Source organism: Xenopus laevis, chromosome 8L (assembly GCF_017654675.1).
Source record: "Xenopus laevis strain J_2021 chromosome 8L, Xenopus_laevis_v10.1, whole genome shotgun sequence".
NCBI lineage: Eukaryota > Metazoa > Chordata > Amphibia > Anura > Pipidae > Xenopus > Xenopus laevis.
The window spans coordinates 30,553,793-30,578,593 of NC_054385.1; the positions used below are offsets into that span (position 1 = coordinate 30,553,793).

At 38.0% G+C, this 24,801-nt stretch overlaps 1 protein-coding gene across 1 annotated transcript in view; it reads right to left on the reverse strand.

Annotated features, from left to right (window-relative positions):
* The window catches only part of ar.L (androgen receptor (dihydrotestosterone receptor; testicular feminization; spinal and bulbar muscular atrophy; Kennedy disease) L homeolog), a 148,440-nt gene that overhangs the window by 12,768 nt on the left and 110,871 nt on the right, over positions 1 to 24,801 (reverse strand). The window contains exons 3-4 of the mRNA XM_041572639.1: positions 19,350 to 19,466; positions 1,769 to 2,059 (exon numbers count right to left, since the gene is read on the reverse strand). Coding sequence (XP_041428573.1) covers positions 1,769 to 2,059; positions 19,350 to 19,466 — 408 coding nt within the window. The remainder of the gene's footprint in view (positions 1 to 1,768; positions 2,060 to 19,349; positions 19,467 to 24,801) is intronic.

The window sequence follows — 24,801 nt, forward strand, 5'->3', positions numbered from 1 at the left end:
TGCAAAATGAATTTGCTGCGGAGCTAAGTACCAACTATTCCACTACACCCTTGTGTACTTGTGATTTTATAATGCACTAGCACTTGCATAAATTTATTATTTTGAACCACACCCAGTCGGTTGAGCACTTGCACTTTACAATTTATTGGAATCTTGAATCCATTGCTTATAGATTAAGTACATAAATCAACAAGTTGGTACTGGCTATTTTTAATACACAGAAAAAGCAACTTTATGCTTCTCTGAACTTGTTGTTTTTTTATCTATTTAAAGCCTATCAAAAGGCTTTAATCAATCAAGCAAATCTTTTTTATTTGCACAAGCACTTTATAATTATCGACTCATTGGTTCACTATATAATTTAGATAAGTTAGTTAATTCATTTGAGAGTACGGGGGCTCTTACTATCCTTTTCTTTTCTTTTGAATACTCCACTACACCCATCACTAGAAATGGCTCATCTAGCTCTACTATACAGGGTTACAAGAAAGATGGTGATTTAACTGCACAAAAATCAAGTTTCTTGCTTATGGATCCAAGCCCCCTCCTTTTCATACAGTATTTGGGCTTGACTTACTGAAGTGAGCACTTAGTCCTGTGTGTTGCACAACAACTTGAAAAGTGTTGAACAATCACTGCGCTATTTTCCTTTTTTATTCACTCTCTGAAACTTTGTTTGCTTTCTGCCTGGAGGTAAACAGAAATGAACAAACACACTTCATCCCAAAACATAATTGCCGCTCCTTGATTTGTCTTTGTGAGTGTGCTTATAAGAATGAGGAGATCGCAATTAGACACACTGAAATTAAAGTTGGCAATTAAATGTACACTTAGCATCGATGGGGTGGTAAGATGTTGGGTTTTCATAAATATTTGCACTGATTTTTCAAGTTAAATGATAATATTTGGAACTTGAGCTACTGGTTTAATGATTGTTTTACGTTTTGTGGTGAATGCATATTCTAAAGCAGAGACAGGCAACATTTAGAACTCTGTGCTTAGACCACACTTTAAATTAGGGGTACATGCTTCCTCTAATGCTGGTCCTTCTCCGAGGAATATCTGTCGAATGGACAGCACCTCATACATATACTCTGCCTTTACTGCAGTAATTGGCACAGACTAGCATTTTAAGCTGTGTTGCTCTTTATCAAGCTTCACCTTTGGTACCCAGGCTGTGGTTGATCTTCAACACCCAGAGTGCTTTCCAATAGGAATGCTGGTAGTTGAAACTTTAGTAGAAAGTTTGCTCCCCAACTGATGTATGGAAACTGTATTTACTTCATCATTTACCCAAAAAAGTTAAAGATGGTCAACCCAATTACTTATGCATTTCATATCTCTTCCCTACAAACACTAAGAAACTTCACAACATCGGATTCTCTAGCTCATCCTCAGAGACATACGATCAAGTCCCAAATAGCAAGTAGGCACTTTATCCTTACAGCAATAACAATAGACATAATAAAAGTGGTGGGAAGTAGAGGAGAATGGCAAACAAGCATGAAAACTCAGGAGCAGAGCAGATGGAAGACAAAAAAGGCATTGTATTGCAATGTAAAAAGGTCATGGATAAAGATAACAAATAACATAACATCAACATTATTAGGAAAAAGTAGATGTAAAATTCCAAAAATAATATTAAATACATTAATAATATTAAAGACATTAAAAAACAAGGTCATCTATGTGTCATTTATGGTCATTCTTCTAGTGATATTTTGTTACCAGTAATAATACACAACAGAGCTGCCAAATTTATACCCACCTGGCAAAGCCTTTGCCCACTTTACAACGTGCACAAGCTGACGCTCTCCAAGCTCATTGAGGCTGCTCAAGAGCAAAGCAAAGCTGTCTGGTTGGTTGTTGTCATGTCCAGCACACACCACAACAGGTTCAATGGCCTCCAGCACATTCAGGAAGATAGGCTGGCAGCTGTAGCCCTCAAGCTGTGGAATACCCATACCAGGGGAGAGTTCTTTGCTTCCTTCTCCCTGCACTGAAGATCCATCCAACTCTTCCTGTGCCTTAAGGTTCCCCAGCTTCTTTAGCTTTCGAGCTAAAAGAAAAAAAAAACAAGACTTTGGAACACGAGTGATCAGAATATCTTAAGATACTATGGGGATCTCCAACATTACATTTTTCAACATTTAGCTGCACATGGTAAGAAATGTGGTGCAAGAAGGCAGTGGAATGATCAGTTAGGTCCCTATCCTAGATACACACTGTATATACAAAATATAGAATTCCTGATACATTAGCAAATAGTAATTATTTTTCACATTACAGGGCAGCATAGAAACAAATACATTCTGCTTATAAATGAATAAGCAGCCCGGTAGACCAGCCCTTCTATGACAGACGTAACCTTATTTGTGATTTGTGACAATCCTCTAACTTAGCTTTTCAACAACACACTGAGCATGTGCAGTGCCACTGACACTCAAAAGATGGTCTAACGAGGTCCAAGGCTGGTAGCTCCTATGGTCAATACTGGTGGCATGGATTATTACTGTTATAGGACTAATGATCTCCAGTAAGCGTATTACATAAAATACACCATTTGTAGATATTTTCTGCCTTTCCTGAAGCAACGGTTAGTATAATGGAAGCTATAATGGGAGCTACAAGTCCCCAGAGCTGATATACAGTATCACCTTTTGACCAACAGATGGGGATAAATATCTGTTCCACTTGCTACACTCATCGGCCATACTTTTCATTTTGTTTCAGGGCAGGTGTTATGTGTATATTTGATATGCTTTTATTTTAAAGTTCAATAGCAAATTTGAACTTTTCAACGGTCTTTTATTGCCAAGTGGGATAGGTTTGAAGGTCTGTGAATGTTCAAAGGCTCTCTCTTGGTACAAGTTAGTTCTATAATTAAGCATATCCAAGCTGTTAAAGTACCAGTAATACCACAAGATTAAAGTGCCTTATATGCATTTAAATATGTTGCCCTGCACTGGCAAAAATGTGTGTTTAATTAAACGACAGATATAGGATCCAGTTATCCAGTAGGCTCCCAATTACAGGAGGGTCTCTCACATTTCTAAAAATAATTTCCTTTTACTCTATAATAATAAAACAGTACCTTGTACTTGATCCCAACTACATTAATCCTTATTGGAGTCAAAACAATTCTATTGGGTTTAATTAACATTTTAATTATTTTCTAGTAGACTTACAGCATGATGATCCAGATTACAAAAAGATCACTTATCTAGAAAACCCCAGGTCCCAACATTCTGGATAACAGGTCCCAAACCTGTACTATAGCCATTCAAGCTAAAATAAGGCAGATAACAGATAATACAATGAGTTTAGTTCTTACACAGGTCACATGCCACTCTTTGCTCTTTACAGAACTATAGAATGACACACCTTCTAATAGCAAACAGGGCATTTGTTGCAAAATAATTTGGCTTTGTGACTGGTCCTTTTACACTTCCAGTCTCACGCACTGATGAAAGGCACCTAATATTATTTTAGAAAATTGAATAATTTTCCCTATAAAATATGCTTTGTCACCACGATGCATGTTAGGTATAATTCCATATAATCGGTAGCTAATAACAATTTATCCGTGCCAATTTTTATTATCCTTTTTAAATTGTCTGCTGTGTAATTTCATGTGTGGGAGGCGGCTGAACAAAATTAAACTTGGTTTATATGCGTGTCTGACAATTAGACGAGAAGTTAAAAAAATGTACACGTAAAGGTTTCATAACCTCTGAACTGACTTAACCTACAAGGAACTTGTGCCTTTAGCTGAGCACATTCCGGATAACTCATTAGCAAGTTCCTTGAAGTTAGAGTACAGTGTGCATTCCTTGCCACGGCCCTTGTTTTGTTTCTATCCTTTACACTTTCCAGTAATCATTAACAATATTCACAGCTCATGAGAATCCCTTCTGACGCACTCAGCAACTTCACGCTCATTGCTTATCATAGATTAGCAAAAAATGTTTACTATTGGCAAATGGCTATCCGTCATCCAAAAAGCTCTGAGTTATAGAAAGGCCATCTCCTATAGACTCTATTTTAATCCAACAATTCAACTTGTTTAAAATGATTTCCCTTTTTCTCTGTAATAACAACCATTACCTTGTACATGATCCGAACTAAGATTTAATTAATACTTACTGGATAACAGGTCCCTTATACTGAAGGCAAACTATACATTGGATTTAATTACAGTTTAAAAGATTCTTTAGTAGAGGAGTAGACCCCTTATCCAGAAAACTCCATATCCTGAGCATTCTGGATAACCTGTCCCATACCTGTATCTAAATTTCATATGGAAAATGTTAACTATGGCATTCAAAAATGATATTGCTATTTCAGGAACAGGTATGTGATCTGTTAACTGGAAACCAATTCTTTAAGCCCAACAGCCCTTAGTTTAGAAAACAGTCATTTGTGGGGCACAAATTGTGGGGCAAAATTTTAATTGCTCACATCTAACCCAGCATCTTAATTACCTCATCATAAAAAGCAATCAAAAGTGTGCTGTTCATAATACCATTCACTAGGACACAATTTTGAATGTGATCTCTTAACAAGCCTTAAAATAATTTGCCCACCCACCACCATGTCAAACTTACTGGCCTATAATTGCCAGACTGAGATCGCAATCCCTTTTTAAATATAGGAATGACATTGGCTTTCCTCCAATCCATAGGTACCATACCAGATGTAAGTGAGAAAATCTAAAACTGAACTAAGCTCTCTTAGAACACGAGGGTCTATTTCATCTGGCCCTGGCGCCTTGTTTACATTAGTTTTTAGTAAAGCTTTATGAATCATATCCTGAGTCAGCCACTGACAAGAATGAGCATTGAAAAAAACTGATTTAGCATATTTGCCTTTTCTGTATCTGTTACTCCATACTGGTACCATTATTTAAAGGAGCCACATTCTCAACCCACATATTTTTACTATTAATATATTTAATAAACCTTTTTGGAGTTAGTCTTAGCCTCTGCCACAATGCACTCCTCATTTACAACCTTTGCCTTCCAGGTTGCTGTTTTACAACATTTATTATAGTGTTTATATTCATTAAATTCAGCTTCTTTCCCCACAGACTTGTAGGTCCCATCAGTGCAACTGATATAAGCTAATGAAAGAAAACTATGTGCTTCCCATGTTATAGTAGCATGTCCAGAGCTAGCTCATCTCCCTTGCTCGCCAGTTACATGATCCTAACCAAATAAAATTCTGCGAGAAATCATTTTTGCCCTTGAACGAAGCAATTTATTAAGCTTGGAAATTTGGTCAGTGATAAATCCCTGGCCATTAAGATTCACTACTCTCGCTACCTATAAGCTTCTCTAGTCTGAGCCATGGCCCGAGCTGCAGACTGAATAAGATAAAGCATATCTAACCCAAACGAGGTAAAATGCCTGACCCTAACTGTCATTGTAGTGAATCACAAGATTCTAGTGAATCACAAGCATGCTCATGGGAAGCTATATTATCTCTTCTTTATTTAAACCATACACATGAACTCAGGAGCCCTAAACATTCACACATGAATAATGGCTCAAAAAGCAATACATTAACAAATACATAGGACTAAATAATTTGATATGTTTCCCCGACCAATGAATGCAAGTAAAAGCCACATAAAGACAAATGAGCTCTGCTTCTCTGTGTCGCATGATTTATATAGTTTGGCTAAATAGCTTTCTTTCTGCTAGTTTCAGCAGATGTATTTATTCTCCATAGACTCTCATTGAAATGGTGTAATAAGTGGTCACGAGATACTGTAAAAGATTAAGCCACTGTTCCCTAAGGAGAAAACCTGGACAATATGGTGGGAAACTGGAACTATTTAGAAATACAGTTATTTTCTATAAACAGGTATTTATTAGAGATGCTAGTTTATTCCAGGTACAGGTATAGGATCTGCTATCTACAAATCTAATATCTAGAAAGCACCAAATTACAGGATGGCCATCTCCCATAGACTCCATTTAGACTAAAAAATAATAACTTGGATAATTCTGGATAACAGGATTTTCTGGATAAGGGGGTCTTTCTGTAATTTGGATCTCCATACCTTACATTTACTAAAAAATCATTTAAACATTAATAAAATTCAAGAGGCTTGTTTTGCTTCGAATAAGGATTAAATATATCTTAGTTGGGATCCAATACAAGATATTGTTTTATTATTACAGAGAAAAGGAAAATCATTTTTAAAATTTGGAATTATTTGGTCAAAATGGTTTTGATAACTGGTTTTGAGATAATGGATCCCATACATTGTTGACATCAGTTGTCACAGTTCACCATAAAGTCAAGTATTTATGTAGATAGAGTTGTTAGTTCCACGAGTACGTCGGAATCCTCACTGAATGTATGGTTTGGGGTTCAGGAAATTGAAGCAAAGATTAGATTTAAATATGGCCATGGGGAGTTTCTGCTGAACAGAGCTTACCAGCAGGCTTGGTTAACTAAGGAAATTGTAAATAATACCATTCTTTGAGTACTCGCCATTCATTAATCTAGGTATATGACATTTCCAGTTGGCACTGTTAGGAAATAGATGAGGGTGAAACAGGGTGATTGCCTTAATTTCTCCAACGTGACCCCTTGGGACTGGCACTTTAAATGTCTTTTTGGCAAATGGCTTTGTGAATACAATAAATCCAGCTGCTCGACTCCAAAGCAACATACACCAATTACTGGCGTGAATGGTAACGATAACAAAGCACAGGCAATCGGATATCATTGGGCTGATGGCCAGATAGAGATGCATATCTGCAGAAGGGTATAATCTCATCCAGGCCTTAAATAATGACATGAATATAACATAAATTTCATGATTGCAGGGTCAGTGGAAGCAGCCAAGCTGTGATGGAAGCCGGCAGGAAGATTACTTTTAAGCTGATCCCTTTGCTGGGAGTGGGGGGCTTGGATCAGACACACACTCATCCATTTATCCATGTATCTGCAGTTTAGAATTTCATGCAGTGATGCCTAATTTGCAAAGAAACACATATATAAGACACAAGACGGGATTGGGTCATAAAAACATTTAAACTTAAAAAAAAAAGTTTCTGTATGATGATGTTTGCTCATTCTAAATTCCTGTTTAAAATATGTTTAACTTGTAAAAATCACTTCTTCTAAAGCTAAGGTATCACTTTAACTTATTATTTTAAAGGGGTGTCTCACCTTTAAGTTAACCTTTAGTATGCTATAGAATGGCTAATTCTATGCAACTTTTTAATTGGTCTTCGTTATTTATATTTTTTTATATCGTTTTTTTTTTTATTATTTGCCTTCTTCTATTTCTTTCCAGCTTTCAAACGGGGGTTTCGCACCCCATCTAAAAAAAACAAATGCCCTGTAAAGCTACAAATGTATTATTGTTACTTTTTATTACTCGTTTTTCTATTCTATTTATTACTCCTATTCATATTCCAGTCTCGTATTCAAATGAATGCATGGTTGTTAGGGTCATTTGGACTCAACCAGCTGAAATTGCTAATTGGAGAGCTGCTGAATAAAAAGCTAAATAACTCAAAAACCACAAATAATAAAAAAAATTCAAACCAATTGTAAATTATCTCAGTATGTAACTCTCTAGTCTACATCATACTAACAGTTAACTGAAAAGTGAACAACCCCTTTAACCATCTTGTAAAGTGAATTTCATTTGCTTCTTGAGAACCATGACCATAGTCTTGTATCACCAATGCAAGTCTTGTGGTCTCAGCCAATTGATTTTGGAGTGCTTCCTAGTGTGGCATGTTATGCTGTTGTGTGGAATGTCATTCTATTGTGAGAAAGAAATATTGCTTTAACACCACTGACACAATCTGGGGACTGCTTCAGATGTGGTTTTTAGTTTGCTTTGCTCTGCATTAACTCGATTGATGTGGTGTATCTTCATGATAACTAAGCTGCAGACTTCTTTTGCTTGGAATATTGTGTTTTATAGGTATGATAGCCTTTATTATATTATCTGCAACTGCGATAAATCTTCAGAGATGACAAACATCTAAGGTTTCATTTACTAAAGAGTAGAATTCTATCCACAAAAATCTATATGTTTTTCTCTGTATTTGTACAGGGTGCCGGATACTGTGGAGACCTGAACATTCACCCCTGCCTCAAGGAACTATTTTTTTCCAGGGGTCCAACTGAAAGCTGTAACTTCACCTAATAAATTGTACAGGTATGGACCCTGTTATCCAGAATACTCGGGACCTGGGGTTTTCAGGATAACTGATCTTTCCGGAATCTGGATCTCCATACCTTAAGTATACTAAAAAAGTATTTAAACATGAAATAAAACTAATAGGATGGTTTTGCTTCCAATAAGGATTAATTATATCTTATTTTGGATCAAGTATATGGTACTGTTTTTTCATCATAGAGAAAAGGGAAATCCTTTTTAAAAATTAGGATTTGGGTAAAATGGAAGCAGTTATTCTGTAATTCTAAGATTTCTGGATAACGGGTTTCCAGATAACAGATCCCATACCTGTGCATTATTGGTTTTTCCAGCTTGGCGAGAATTTGCCCCAGAGTTTAGCATTTTACCACACCAGGTTAGTAAATTGCCTCATAAAGTAAAATACAAAAGTGCAGTTGTAAACCCAATCATCAGGTTTTTGCCCCCATAATGCAGCATTTTTTCTTAGAATGTAATTATCACCGTTGCACTTGCAAGGGGGTGTTGTCAATATTTTTACACAGTTGCGCTCGCACTTCACTAGAAGTCGGACACAAGGGTGCTAAAAAGTTTTCCACTTCATTTTTTGTGTTCGACTAAAGAGAGAGATGTGCCTGATTCTTTATTTGCTATTGCGCTGTAGCTACTGATGTACTGAACTATGGAAAACCAAATTACCGCCTGGTCCAGAGGTGTTGGTTGCTCCATGGTTCCTCTGCACCAACAGGCACAATAGTGCTCAATTCGGAGCTGTATAAACACTGATCACTGAATCAATCGCATCAGCTGTGCCACAGGTTTCTTGTTTTGCTATGTACAGTTCTTGGGCTTTGGGCAACATTGAGCCCAATACCTGACGGCACCTGACACCAATCCGGTGTTTCAGGCCTGGAGCAGCACTCCATTGTTGGGATTCAATTTGGAGCAGGAGGCAGGTAGGATTTCACAGCACCAAGAGCAACTATATGAAAGTGCAACAAGCACTTTTTACCCTTTAGTGAATAGGGTTTTACAAAGGAGTCTATTTTTGTAAGGTGCCACCCTAGACACTGGACTTCAGTGCGCCCCCCACAGTGTGCCCATGCGCATCACGCTGCATCTGGCTACATGCGGCAACACATGATGTCACCTTTACCAACACCGGGACAGGTAGCCCTCACCCCCAGCGCTGCCGCCGAATAAGGCCCTGTGCAAATGCAACTGCAGTAAATATGTTCTATGTTCTGATATATAGATTTTTTAGTTATTTCTAGATTTCTGTCTAGCTTTACCCATGGAATATAAGTAGATAACTGGTGCAAAGTTTGCATGAGTTCTAGTAAACCATGGAAGTTTAACATGTGATTGATTGCTGTGGTTGCTATGTTTGTTTGATGCCCCCCTCCCGTGACTCATCTGGCACACAAAGAGTTGCCTTATTGGATCCGATGCAATTCAATATCCAGACCAGAAAAGACACTCATAGACTACATCACATGGTATGGCAATAGCCTTGCTAAATGCTAATACAATTTTTTTTTCTAAAAATATAAAAAAATTTTTTATAAAAATATAAATGTAAATATCACTTTACTGGCCCTTTAAATAAGCACAAACACTTCCCAGCAAGCACTCAACAACAAGATGAAATGCTGCACAACAAAATGAAGAGCGACATAATTGCCATACCCTATAGGATAAAACTGAATTCATTTCCATCTAATTTCAGTCGCCGGAAAAACATAACAGAAGCACATCTAAAAGCCCAAATGCGGGAGCCCTTCACTGTACAATGCCATGTTAATGAAGTATTTTAAGCTTACATCTGTACCACATGCTGGTTGTGATTTGAGAGCTCTTACTTTAATATGCTGCATGTATTCCCCATACAATTTCTCTGGGCCACTGCAAAGCTGCACAGCGACTTGGCGAATAGCTGAATCCATTCCGTAAGAAAGCACCAAGTCTCATAACAGTTGTCCAAACTTAATGCCATTGTTGTTGCTATGGTTGCATAAAATGAGTATAATGTGCTCAGTCTGTGAATTTGCGAGAAAAAAAAAATGCACATTGGTAAAAAGCTGCCAGTTTGTTCTTAACCTAGCGTACGGGGAATGCAAAATAACTGCTCCTAAATGAAAAGTCAACAAAAAGTCCACAAAATTTATCACACAATGAACGGCAGCCTAATGCGGCCCCTGAGCTTCGGTGGCAAGAAGGCTTGCAATCTCTCTTAACATATGCTTCGTGCAAAGCACTGTGGGAAGTTATGAATTATGGAGCTGGGAGAAATTCTGTAGCAACATCCTTGTGCCAAAGAATGATAGCATTGTACTGTACAAAACCATACCCCTGCATTCCTAGCAGTGGCAAGCCCGAGCCTATGTAACCTGGAAACAGTTTTACATCAGAAGCCTTAGCAGGTCACAATTTGCATGGCCTACAGTACAGCCATGGAATCGTTCTGTAAAGGATCAATGAGGCTTCGTTGCATTTCTTCTAGGTCCAATGGGAGACTTGCGAGACCAAAGAATCAGAGTTCTCTACCACAGAAGTCAATGTATTAAAATAAATGAGAGATAACCCCCTTAAGAGGTTTCATTCAACATTCACATACCATGACATCAACCTAATTAATTAAAGAGAGCTATAAGGCAACTTTTTCACCTGTCTGCCACTGACTTGAATAAGAGAGGTAGTTCATAAACAGAGTATTTACAGCAGGTATATCCATTCAATCTCCTGCCTATTAATGACATTAAAGCTAGGGCTTTATTGAGAGGGTTACACATTGATCCCAGCTATAGTTTAGGTATATTCTAAGGAATCATTGACATAACATACAGAGTAACTTACAATGTAAATTTGCTTCCTAAGAAACATAGAGCTAGGTAAAGTACTGGCTAGGGAAATGCAATCTCAGTGCAGATGTTCTAAATTTTACTGCAAAATCTACTGCATAGAAATACAAGAAAACATGATTCTTCAGCACAGACTCACAATAATGTGCCATAGTACAGGTAGGTGGAAACCGGTTATCCAGAAAGCTTCTAATTACCGCGAGGCTCTCTCCCGCAGACTCCATTTTATCTAAAGAATCCACATTTTTAAAAATGATTATTTTTTTCTCTGTAATAATAAAACAGTAGCTTGTACTTGATCCCAACTAAGATATAATTAATCCTTATTGGAAACAAAACCAGCCTACTGGGTTTATTTCATGTTTACATGATTTTCTAGTAGACTTAACACATGAACATCCAGATTACAGAAAGATCTGTTCTCTTATAAACCCCAGGTCCTGAGCATTCTGGATAACATGTCCCATATATGTACAGGTAAGATATCTATTATATGTAGAAAACCAGTACCCACAAAGCTCTGAAACTGATGAATGTCATTTTTCATCCAAGTCCAATTTAAAGGCATCAACCCAAACCTGATTTTGCACAGTGAAGAATGTAATTTTACACTTTTGAAAAGTTATTTTTTGTAGTTTTGAATAAAAACTATATCTGTTCGTTTATATTCTCTGCATGCCTGGCTCTGGGTAGCAACACTAGCATGAAAAAAAGTTCCTGGAGGTGCCAAATAAGAGCTGTGATTTGCTATTTGGTAGCCCCTATGTGGACTGGCAGACTACACAAGGCTCTGTTTGGCAATACACATGGTTTTTACCCTGCCCATCCCTAATTTGCATATGCAAATTAGGGCTCAGATTCGGTTTGCCTGGGCAGAAGGATTCGGCCGAATCTGAATCCTGCTGAAAAAGGCCAAAACCCTGAACCGAATCCTGAATTCGGTGCATCCCTAGTTTTTATGCAACCAAAACTCGCCTCCAAGCCTGGAATTCACAAATAAGTATCTGCTTTGAGGCCACTGGGAGCAACATCCAAAGGACTGGAGAGAAACATGTTCCAAACAAGCCACTGATTTGGGACCATTGTTTTAAGCGTTAGACCCTGACAACAGTTAGGGACAAGCAAACGCTGCTTTCATTAGCAATTACATTTACAACTATTTTTAATACCATCGAAAATCTCTAAAAGTAATACAGTCAGCTTCTCTGGCCTTCAAGTCTCCATTCATTAGATACCTTGATCTCCCCTATGCTCTCTCATGTCAGTGAGTTGCATCGGCATGTTACTAGTGGAACCTGATTGGTTAAGGGCAGCAGTTTGATAGAGTTAAAACATTGCAGTAACAAAAAACATGGCTGCATCTTTCCAAGTACAAGACTAAATTATTGTTTCCGCCTGACAGGTGGCTTGCCAATATTATAACAAAAAAGGAAGGTTGGAATATTTTTCTAGTAAAGGGTAAGTGATTAATTGCACACAGTTTTACGTTTACAGTTATCACATTTAATTTGTGGGATTTGTTCCATGCTCTCTGAAAGCTGTGTTTCTCAATAACAAACTGTCCCCAAAGGATTGCTCATATACAGCCATGCCCAGTGACTCATCCCTTGCATTCAGAAATGGCAGAATTCTGCCAGAACAAGTCTCGTCTCTCAGTACCCAAAACTGCATTCTTGCCAGTGGGACGGGTGGTGTAAATTGGATATCTCACTAGACAAAGGAGGAAGGGTTCATAGGCCCTACCAATGACATCATTGGTAAAATGAAGAATGGGTATTTTTCTATTTTTACATTTTAAGAATAACTTTTGAATTCCTTTTACTAAGAATAGAAATATTTTTATTGTGTTTATTTGCTATGAGAGGATTAGGCTGGCAGCTCTCTGTGCAAGATGGAAATTTGCCAATTTGGGGCAGTAGAATAGTGACAGAGTTTCAACAAAACTTTTTTAAAAAAAAAAAAAGTATTTCATGATCTGATTCCACAGGGTTAATGTGGGCATGGTGTGTTGAAGGAATTCAGTTGGTTACGTCTTTGTATTTGTCCAGGTAGATACTTAATAGCACATAATGTGTTTATTTCACTGTTAAGTGCCATATTGCTGTAAATACTGGTTGAGTAGCTCCTGTTAGGGGCAAACTGAATTGTGCACATAATTAGCAAACATTGCTGCTCCTAATATCAGGCTGGGGGCAAATACGAGTGGCTCAGCCTATACATAAATACAGGTATGGGACCTGTTATCATTCATACCTTGAGTCTACTAGAAAATCAAGTAAACATTAAATAAACTCAATAGGCTGGTTTTGCCTCCAATAAGGATTAATTATATCTTAGTTAGGATCAAGTACAAACTACTGTTTTATTATTACAGATAAAAAGGAAACCATTTTTAAAAGTATGGATTATTTGGATAAAATTGAGTCTATGGTTTCTGTAATTTAGAGATATCTGCATAATAGATCCCCCAAGACCTGAGTCCTGAAAGACAGCAATGCCAATCACTGTACCACTGTTGTACACATAGAGGCACATTTACTAAGCTCGAGTGAAGGATTCAAAGTAAAAAAACTTCAAATTTTGAAGTTTTTTTTGGGGGTACTTCGACCATCGAATTGGCTATTTTGACCTTCAACTACGACTTTGAATCGAACGATTCGAACTAAAAATCATTCTACTATTCCACCATTCGATAGTCGAAGTACTGTCTCTTTAAAAAAAACTTTGACCACCTACTTCGCCACCTAAAACCTACCGAGGTCAATGTTAGCCTATGGGGAAGGTCCCCATAGGCTTTCCAGGCAATTTGGGATCAAAGGAAAATTGTTCGCTCGATGGATTAAAATCCTTCAAATCGTTCGATTCAAAGGATTTTTCCTATGATCGTTCGAACGAACGAATTGCGGTAAATCCTTCGACTTTCGAAGGAATTTACTTTGACGGCCAAATATCGAGGGTTAATTAACCCTCGATATTCGACCCTTAGTAAATGTGCCCCATAGTATCACCTTTTTACAATATTAATCAATATTTCCTTTAACATCTATACTTAACATCTGACTCACCTCTGTTTCTTTTGCTTTCTACTTTCCCATTCAGCTTGCTATTCTACTTGTGTCATTTAATCTCTGTCCTTCCTATTCCTTCATATTCAATTCACTTTCACTTCTAAATTTATTAGCCCACATTTGATCCATTCTTGTTGGTTTAGTGGTGCACTTTGTTGGCTATTGGTCCACTTTGGTTACATTACCTGAGGATGGAATGGACCATTGGTGTTAGTCAACATTTTATCCCCATGTTTCAAGTTGCCAGTCGGTTGCTGTCATACATTTATTTCTTCAAAATCTAGAAAAATCTAACTTTTGCCAATTTTACTTATCATATAAAATATGGCATTAAACATATGGCCTGGTTCAAATAAAATTTCTTTATAGTTTCTTAGATCCTCTGTCTATAATATGCCGCCCATTTCTTAAGCTCGTGTCTTGAAAATTGGAGTTTTAACAGTCTTCCCAGGTTTTTCCTATTACGTTAAAAAAGATTTTCAACCCAACTGTATAATTACCATCTTATCACCCCATTACTCATTGTGCCAAACACATAGCATGGACTGTATTTCTTACTGAAAACAACATTTTAGAAGCAAATCAATGTGGGTTTTATGGGTTACACCCATCTGAAGTAGCTGTTATATAAGTAGAAATATTTCCACTCAACTAAAAAAGGCACTTTATTCTTCCATTGTCTTTGATCTCTGGGCTTTGACAGTAAACTGGTCCCACGTGTTGCTACTGAATCAGTGAATGCTGCTGTTTCTGGTAATACCAGTGTCGGTTTATGGGGGGGGGGGAAACAACCCGAGGCATTATTTTATATCTGATCAGATGTGAAAAATTTATGTGTGGAGGTTCGGCTTTCAACCAAAAAGTGAATGGCGGTTAGGCTCCTCCTCTGATCCGGCCATATCGTTTGTTGATCAGAACAAAGCAGGACATCAGTTAACCTTCCCACAACTTATTCACAGATAGTCCACCACAAATAATTACTTTTTGCACCATGTGCTTTCTATTATCTATTTCTAAAATGATTTCATTTTGAAATTTAATTAGTTTTTTCCTCCAACACGAGCAGTTCAGTTATCCATATCACTGACTTTTTGAAGAATTATAATAATTACTGGCATGTCTGCGAGGCTACTTAGATATATACAGTACTGGGCCAAGCTGAAAGTTGAAAGGGTGCCCCAGAAACACCACCATGAAAGATTCTGTTGCTTGCGAGGCCCAGTGAACACCCAGAAATTCTCCAGGGTGCCTTCATCCAGGGTTAGACAGACAGGTTCCCACAGACCCACCACTGCACCTTAGGTACATGCTTCTTCCAAATTTCAAGCAAACCAGAGCTTATATTAGGAGGAAAAATTCAATTTCAGTTATTCATTCAATAATGGTAAAAATAGAGAGATTAAAAGTGTTACACTGTTGTTGTGTACTGTTTGAAAATTATAACTCTTTTGATGACGAACTTTGCATTTAAGCCACAAATGAAGAGGCTCATGCTACCACTTTTAAAGGACTCAGCACTTTAAACAAATTAATGTAAAATTGCTTTTGCCATTTTTGTCCCGTTTTCAAGATATTAGCAATTTTTTTATACTGCAAATATAATGAATCTGAAACAACAGCATCACCTTCTGCCAATTAGCCTGACAGGAGCAACACCAGTAGACTTTCCTCTACTGAAAAATTTCTCCAATTTTCTCCAGGCAGTAGCCAGCAGGCAGCAGGTTGTGCTGTTGCTTCAATTTCATTATATTAGCAATGTAAAAGCTACTAATCTGTTGAATACTAGGGAAAAAAATTATGAATGCAAAAGTGCTCAGAAGAGTTTTGAGGGTTTAAATGTCCTTTAAAGAGTATGCTCTGTTACACAGTATAAAGTCCTCAAGATTATTATATGTCAGGATTTCTAAATCAATATATGAGCGGTCAGTTACATGCATCGCATATGTACCGTCAGCTGGTAGAAAAATCCCATTCATTAAAGGCACTTGCTTCAACATGTGCTCCTTGCGCTTCTATATAGTTGCACTTTGCTCCTCTGTATTCCTAGCTGAATCGCAAGTGCAATTGTGTAAATTTTACTGAAACTGATCCTAGAGCATCTCCCTCTGGTGACCACAATGACAATGGAATAATGGGGACAATGTTGCATTAGGGGAAAACAACATGGCAATTTCATTTGGAGTGCTTTTTGCACACTGCCGCTGCCATAAGTAAATGGCTCCTATTTTGTTGCATCTCTTGGTTCAGGGGAAAAAATCCTGCTGTATTGCTTGCCAGCTGCTTAGCTTCCATCATAGCTGAATACTGAGAGAGTTTCTAAAGGAATGTGGCGCTGGTCAGTGACTAGGTGACAATTACCGGAATAAAGCATAAATGTTGTTGTTTTGTTGTAAATTAGAAACAGATTTCCGACTATATTATAAAAAGCCCATAGAACGTGCACTGCTATAGGAATCAATCAAAGCCAAGAACATTGACAGGGGGTATTTTTAGTTCCCATCCAGGATCAAGGAAACATAGTTTGGCGACAGCCCTAATCAAGCCGCCTGTCATTGGCTCCCGCGCATGGATATTATACCCCATGATGTTACTTTTTTTTTTTTAGCAAAGCGTGCAAGACGAGCATGTGACTTCAATTTACATGCTAATGCGCAATTCAATAAATAATCCCCTCTGTGTTTATTTCCAGTTTAGATCCCTGTTGCATTTCCCAATTGAAGTCATTACAGTGGAAGCTTAAGCAGATCATGCCGGCACCAAGGACTTCAAACGCTCACCCATGTTTCATTTTAAAGACGAAAGAAGCCTTAATCAGAGACATATATTTTTTCGAGCCAAATGGCAATCTTCAAGTACATGTATGTTTAAATAACCTAGTGTTTATGTAAAGCATTTTTTTGGGGGGGGGGGGGCTGGTTAGAAACAGAATCGGGCCTGTCCTAAACAGCTATTCCATATCATTCTGCCATCCCCCCCTACGTCGGTTTAAGGGCAGCAACACGGGGTTAATCCGTCCTACCGTCGCACCCATTCCATATCCAGAAACTTTGGTCTGCAACAAACAGGCCACAATTCAATGCTCTGACAGCGCTGTTCCTGAGGTCAGTCTGACCTATTCCACTTGGCCAACGTCTGCTGCTTTAATTTCCTAGCAGGAGATGTTTTGTGCAGATTAACTAGTTGTAGAGGAGAGGCCTGTTTATCAAATCGTTTCCAGAGGAAAAGGGACCTGGGCTGCTGCTTATTGTTCAGGAGAATTCAGCTAAGTATTCGTAGCTCGAATTGATTAAATAATCCCAATACAGACGTGGGTAAGCGGACTGATAGAACCAGAGCGAGGGACACATTAAGGCACATATTGACCCTGGGCAGAGCAGAGAGTATTCCCTTCTTCTGTACTAGCAGCAACCATACATTCACTATATTAATACCCAACAAATAATGTTGGAAGGATATCTTTTCATTAATTATTGATTTAACTACAACTATATGGACATAGGATTCATAATAATATTTCTATCCACTACAGCCAGCACACAGAGTACTACCCATCTCTGTTAAAGGAGTTAAAGGAAGCCTAGTGCTGAGCTGGGTATTTTGCTTTACAATGGGGTGCAAGGTGTTCTCTGACACACCCTCTGGTGCCAGCAAGTAGTGGGCAATCTACCAAGAGAGCCGTGTGCTTCACTTTGCTCACACCCATGGGAAGAATAGCATTTCAGTGAACAGTATTAGATATGGAACATTTACTGGGCCACAACCCTTCTGTGTATTCTTTGGCAAGTATTTGGCAAACCAAGCAAGGCAACACTCATGTCACATGCTTTTGGTCAGATGTGCCTCTGCATTCACACTATAGTGGCATAGCTGTGATTGATATGGAAAGAATACCCCAGCAACACAGAGAAACTCATATAAAGGTGAGGAGACGTTTAGCCTGTGCAACTAGGCAATAGACCAAATCCTAGCTTTGGAAGGATCCACGTCCAAGGATATCCACTAGCACTTGGATTTAAATGGCAATGATCAAGCAGTCACTTTTTCCCATAGAATGGCTAATTCTAGGCAACATTTCAATTGACTTTATTTTTTTATAGTTTTTTAAAAATGTCACCTTCTTCTCTTTCTGACTCTTTCCAGCTTTCAAATGGGGGGGGGTCACTGACCCCATCTAAAAATAAATGCTCTGTAAGGCTACAAATGTATTGTTATTGCTACTTTTTATTACTCATCTTACTGTTCAGGCCTTTCCTATTCATATGCCAGTCTCTAATTCAAATCAATTGCCAGGGTAATTAGGACCCTAGCCACCAGATTGCTGAAATTGCACACAGGAGATCTGCTGAATAAAAATAAAATCACTCTCTACATCATACTAAAAGTTAATGTAAAGATGAACGCCCCCTTTAATGAAATCAGTCCCATCACATGTGGTCAGCAGTTGGAGCTATGATAAAGTCCAGTACTCAGTGTCTATGTTCTTAAATGCTTTCAACATGTAAAAGATATGTAAGAGAACCATATTTGCAAATAAGACTATAGGGCTTTTTTTTCCAAAGCAGCGTTGTGTGCAAAATATTGGGGCAAACTGTCATGCTTGTACCCCCTCCCCACCACCAACAGTGCAACTTATGCAAATGCAAATTAGTATCTGCTTTTTTTGTGGCACTAGTTTTTCTAGTGATACTGACACTAAAAAATGTATTTCCAAAATATTAATCTACATTAAAAATTACCTATAGGTCACGTTGATCATTTTTTGCTGATAGTTCTGATTTTGTAAGTAATTGTTACTTGAATTCCTAAACCTGATTTTGCCAACCTGACTGTCCCTTTTCAGCCTGTCAGTTACAGTTTCTAATGCTAACGGACTTCTGCTGCACAGATATGGCAGCCCCCACACAGAGGAATATGGGGGTAAGAAAGATAATGGAAAAGCATCAGGCAAAATTATAAATAGTAATGAATGATGATGTTATGATGGATATACAAAACGATTATTTTCTGGTGTCAGTATCTCTTTAAAGGTAAACTACTCACTTTAAAAATGGCAACGATGGGTGGCAATCACAGGTGAATATTGGGCCCCAAACAATATATTTGTTCCCAAAGCCTGATAATAATCTGATATGTAAACAGATTCGAGCAGAACAAACACCAAGGAGACCACAGCATATACAAAGATGGTGAATCACAGAAAAGTGGCCCTTGGAGTTCAACGGCCGAAGAACATGAAGCAGAACTCACCTCCTAATGTCATCCCAGCTTCATAACATTTCCTCAAGCGACAAGATGGGCAGTTTTTCCTCCGAAACTTGTCAATTGTGCAGTCATTTCTGCTGGCGCAAAGATATTTCTGTTTCCCTGGAGAGAGAAAGGAACATTGTCTTAAATGTTGACAGCAGTTACAACAAACGGTACCTGCTATCCAACAGCCACAGTCCCTTCCCAGAAACTATTATCCCACTGCTACTATAGGGACCATCTCTCCCTACTATACCTGTTATCCCACAGCCACAGTCCCCTCTCAGATATCCCCACTGCTACTATAGGCACCATCTCTCCCTACTATACCTGTTATCCCACAGCCACAGTCCCCTCTCAGATATCCCCACTGCTACTAAATGTACCATCTTTCCCTACTATACCTGCTATTCCCACAGTCACAGTCCCTTCCCAGAGACTATTATCCCACTGTTACTATAGGCACCATCTTTCCCTACTATACCTGCTATCCCACAGCCACAGTCCCTTCCTAGAGATTATTATCCCACTGTTACTATAGGCACCATCTTTCCCTACTATACCTGCTATCCCATAGTCAAAGTCCCTTCCCAGAGACTATGATCCCCACTGCTACTATAGACACCATCTCTCCCTACTATACCTGCTATCCACAGCCAAAGTCCGTTCTGAGAGACTATTATCCCCACTGCTACTATACTATACTACTATACTATAAACACCAACTCTCACTACTATACCTGCTATCCCACAGACACAGCCCTTTTCCAAAGCTATTATCCAACTATTACTATACTATATATGCTGCTGTTCTGCCTGCACAGTCGAGTGATTAAAAAACTGTAGTGGATTATTTAGGGATACACAGAATCTCAGAATGGAATTTGGTGGAATCCCAACCACTTTTGCTGGATTTTCAGCAAAATCTTAAGTGTATAGCCGAACCAATACCGAACCTTTAATATCATGTGGCTTTAAACCACTGGACAACTAAGGGGACACTTTTTCTTATGATGAAATTATTCAGGGATTTTGCTTATGCAAACACTAGGGGGGTTATTTATTAAAGTCAGAATGTCAAAAATCCGAAAAATTTGTGTTTCTTTACTATAAAATCTGAATTTTTAGTGGAAAAAAAACCTCACAATTGGAATTTATTATACCTTGAGGATGAAAAAAAGTCTGAATCTGCCCAGGTTGCATATAAGTCAATGGGAGAAGTCCCAAAGATATCTTTATCTGTGCTGGGTTTCTTGCAATAATCCGAAGATTTTGGTTTCAGTTTTGGCCAAAAATCAGAAAAAGTCAGAGTTTTCGTGCGGAAAATCTCAAAAATTCATACGATCCGAATTATTCACGTATTTTTTTGGTTTTTTCCTGCACAGGAAATTTTCAGGAAAATGTATTGATAAATTAGGAGAAAAAACCGAGCAGATTTTGTCAGAGTAGTTTTCAGAAAAAAATGAGATAAATTCGGACTTATACTTGATAAATGGGCCTCTAGGTTTCAGATTGGGCCAAATTGTTTGTGGTTGATTCGGTATTGTGGATTTCGTGCATCCCTAGTGTTATTAAGCTTTCTAAAATTACATTTATTTTTTTTTCCCCTGGAATTATGGAAAGGTTCCTAAAAGGTTATGTCTCTATTTATGTGTTTTTATAGCTACAATAAAGGTGATCATGACACAGTTTAAGGTTATAACATTTAGGTTATAACATATCATAAGCATACAGTTTGGCTGCAACCTTACTTTTCCCCTCCTACAGCTCAGTAACCTTACAAAAGCCTGTAGGACAGGTGGTCTGCAGACTGAGTGCATAGTCTGATATTAGTGGAATGGTCAGCTGAAATTGGCTGGTAATAGAAATGTAAAGGCATATTAGCAGGTGGAACCGGACCCAGAATTTGCTGATAGCCTGTTCATAAAGATTAATTATTGCCTTATTTATACATAATACTATGCCTGCATAGGTACTTCTCAGTTCTAAACACAATTCAGCAGGAACATTTTAGTGGTCACATATGGTGATTTGTTTGAATTCTATTTACAATTTTTCTCAGGTCAAATATCAGGAAATTTCCCATGTATCTTTTTATTACTATATTTCCTGGTATTCATATAGCGCCGACACATTTCAGTCACAGATATTATACATCATTCACAAAAATCCGAGCCCCAGTGGAGCTTACAGTTTAAGGTCCCTCTCACATCACTAAGCCACCATATGATCTCTTCCCATAATTATCAATGGAAATGGTCCACAAGTATAAAAATAAAGAATGAATAACAAATAATAATGCAAATAGTGTATCAATCACCATGTGTGACTTTACCTCAATATTATCACTCTTCCTAATGTGTTTATTCCAAATAGAGACGTAGGCATGAAGCAAACTTTCTTACAGTAAATGCAAAGAACAGATGACTGGAGAAACCTCCTTAGTATTCAACATTTTAGTATCAATCATATAATAAAATAGATTGCTCTTCATTCTCCTAGGCATCTCTAGCCTTTGCATCAGTGATACATTCTAGAAACCCTAAGGCCACCATCAAGAGGGCAAAAAACAACTGTATCATATGTCCTATTATAGCACCAAATTAAAGGGCATGTAAAAGCAAAAAAATAAAGTCCCATTTTTACTTTCTTCAATGAAAAAGAAACCTATCTCCAATATAATTTAATTAAAAAATGTGTACCGTTTTTATAAGAAATCTGACTGTATGCAGTGAAATTCTCCCTTCATTTACTGCTGTGGATAGGAATTGTCAGATGGTCCCTAACTGCTGGGCAGGGAAACAATCATACTTATGAACGGCAGGGGGAGCCCCCGCCTTACTTCCCAGCCATGCAGAACTCAAGCAGCTTTGTTTATGTTGATCCCTAAGCAGCCCAGACCACACTGAGCATGTGCACAGTCTTAGTCTTGCAAAGATGTTTAACAAAGTTACAAGATGGTGACCCCCTGCAGCCAACTTTGAAAGCATAAATTATTTGTTTGATTAGGCTTGTGGTGCAGTAAGTTCATGTTTATATTTAGTATACAAAATACAGCATTTCTAGCCTTATTCTATTTTAGACTTTACATGCCTTTAAATGTTTTAAATTTTAATCGTAATCGCAAGGAAGATTACAATAAAATATCTTCTTTAGACTGTAGTAACTGAGTGTAAACAGAAAACACCTTTTTCATTTCAGAATGCAGTTTGTCCTGCACTAGTACTTTTTAAAAACAAGTCGCAATGGCTGTTTTCAGGTTGTATATACAGGTATAGGATCCCTTATCCGGAAACCCGATATCCAGAAAGCTCAGAATTACGATTAAATGATTTCCTTTTTCTCTGTAATAATAAAACAGTAGCTTGTACTTGATCCCAACTAAGATATAATTAATCCTTATTGGAAGCAAAACCAGCCTATTGGGTTTATTTAATGTTTAAATGAATTTCTAGTAGGCTTAAGCTTAAGGCATGAAGACCCAAATTACGGAAAGATCCATTATCCGGAAAACCCCAGGTCCCGGGCATTCTGGATAACAGGTCCCATACCTGTACTGTACTTTCTTTTTCTCTTTCTCTTTGTGTACAAATATTGGCTTTTTATCGTTTATAGCAGCTGGTCAACTCCAGATAGTGGGTTAGACTGAGCGCTGGCACAAGGGTGCTTCTAGCAGTTGGTCAATGCTGCATCGTGGGTTCGACCGAGCACTGCCGATTTCTTTCTGTGTTTAATGTTTGTATGAATCGCCTCTGCACTTTTACCCACATCTTGCTTTTTCCCACATCCACAGACATTCTGGTATGTTATTATTTAACATAATCATAGATCTGTAAGCCTCATATCAATTCACATTCACAGTAAGTAAAAAAATAAAATATATTTATAAAGACATGGCAAAACAAGCCTAACACGTATCCTGCCTGCTATGATATATATAATTTTTTTATTTATAAAACAACTTTACATTAAATAATCAACATATCATAATTAGTTCATAAATCATGAAACAAAGCAAAAAAAATAACCAAAATAATCCCACAAACCCACTCATATATCCTCCAGTCCGCAGAATCCAGCCCTCTGTCTTTTGGCAATTTTCCATCAAACAAAGTAAATCAAAGGCTGGTTTGCAAAGTCCTGTTTTTCTTCATACGGATTTAGTCCCAACACCACCAACCCAAACCAAATTCCCAATAAAAACCTTTTCCAGGCCTGACCCCCTCTAGTTTGCATCCCCAGCAAAAACAAAAAAAAACACAACAAATAGCTTATAAATAAAAATCCACATATTTTCTCACAATATGAGTAGATTCTCCCAGGCTATATAAAAGCTTCACCTCCAGCCTACAGCAAGAGAAAGAAGATAGTATCAACACCAGGGAGCCATATGCATACAGTTACAGGTACATACCTTGAGAAGAAGGCATGTTCTATGAAGATGAATGAGTAAAGCTGGCCATTGACGCAAAGATCCTAAAGTACGAATCGAGGATTCATATGATTTTCGGACCATGTGGAGAGTCCCGACATTTTTTGTCCGGCAGAGATCGGTCATTTAGTCAACCGGACACATTAAAAGATTTCTGTCGGCTGCCGATAATTTCTCTGCATGTATTGCAGATCGTACAATTTTCAGAGGGAGACTGTCACTAGCTTTTGTCGGACATAACTTTCGTACGATTGCTGTAGGGGAACATCGGCTGATCTGCTCTTTTCTACTTATTTTGATCTGAATGGTTAGTGGCAGGTCGGGAGATGGGGAAGTCTGATCGTTCGAGGATTTGAACGATTGGATCTTTGCATCTATGGCCAACTTTAGGTGCATCGTTCGCCATAAATGCTGGTTTGAAGAAGGCCTCTCGGCTGAACCAGAGCTGCCCTCATGGTACCACTTATTCTAAGTGATAAAGTAGCATATAGTATAATGTTTTCTGTAGTGTACTTCAACGTACAAGATGAAATGAAGGCATAATAATAAATCTTGCTGATCAGTTCTATTGTTTTCTGTGTTCCTCTATATTTACATATATGAGAAGGCCTTTCTTTTTCATATGTCTAGAAATTATGTATACTCCATATCTTTCCCACAGGTTAAGGCTCATGCCACAATTCTGGCACTTTCTAAAATGCTTATAGCTCTCCAACAGGCTGAATGCCCTCCAAGTGAACTGCAATCACAACTATTTGGAAATTCTATATCCCAACTCCAGGGGAGCTCCTGAGACACAAGAGTACTTATAGTATTAACAGGTTACATTTTTAGATGGTGTTTTTTATACCTTTGTCCAACTTTTTTTTTCTGAAAGACCAAGCCAAGCAAGATCTCCCATCTCGGCTTGACAGAAAGTAAATATGCAGATTCCAGCAGAGGGAAGTATGCACTCTAAATGTGGGAATGTGGAGAATCTGATTTCCTAGCTGTATAGAGTTCTAGAGTACTTAGTGGTTAGTG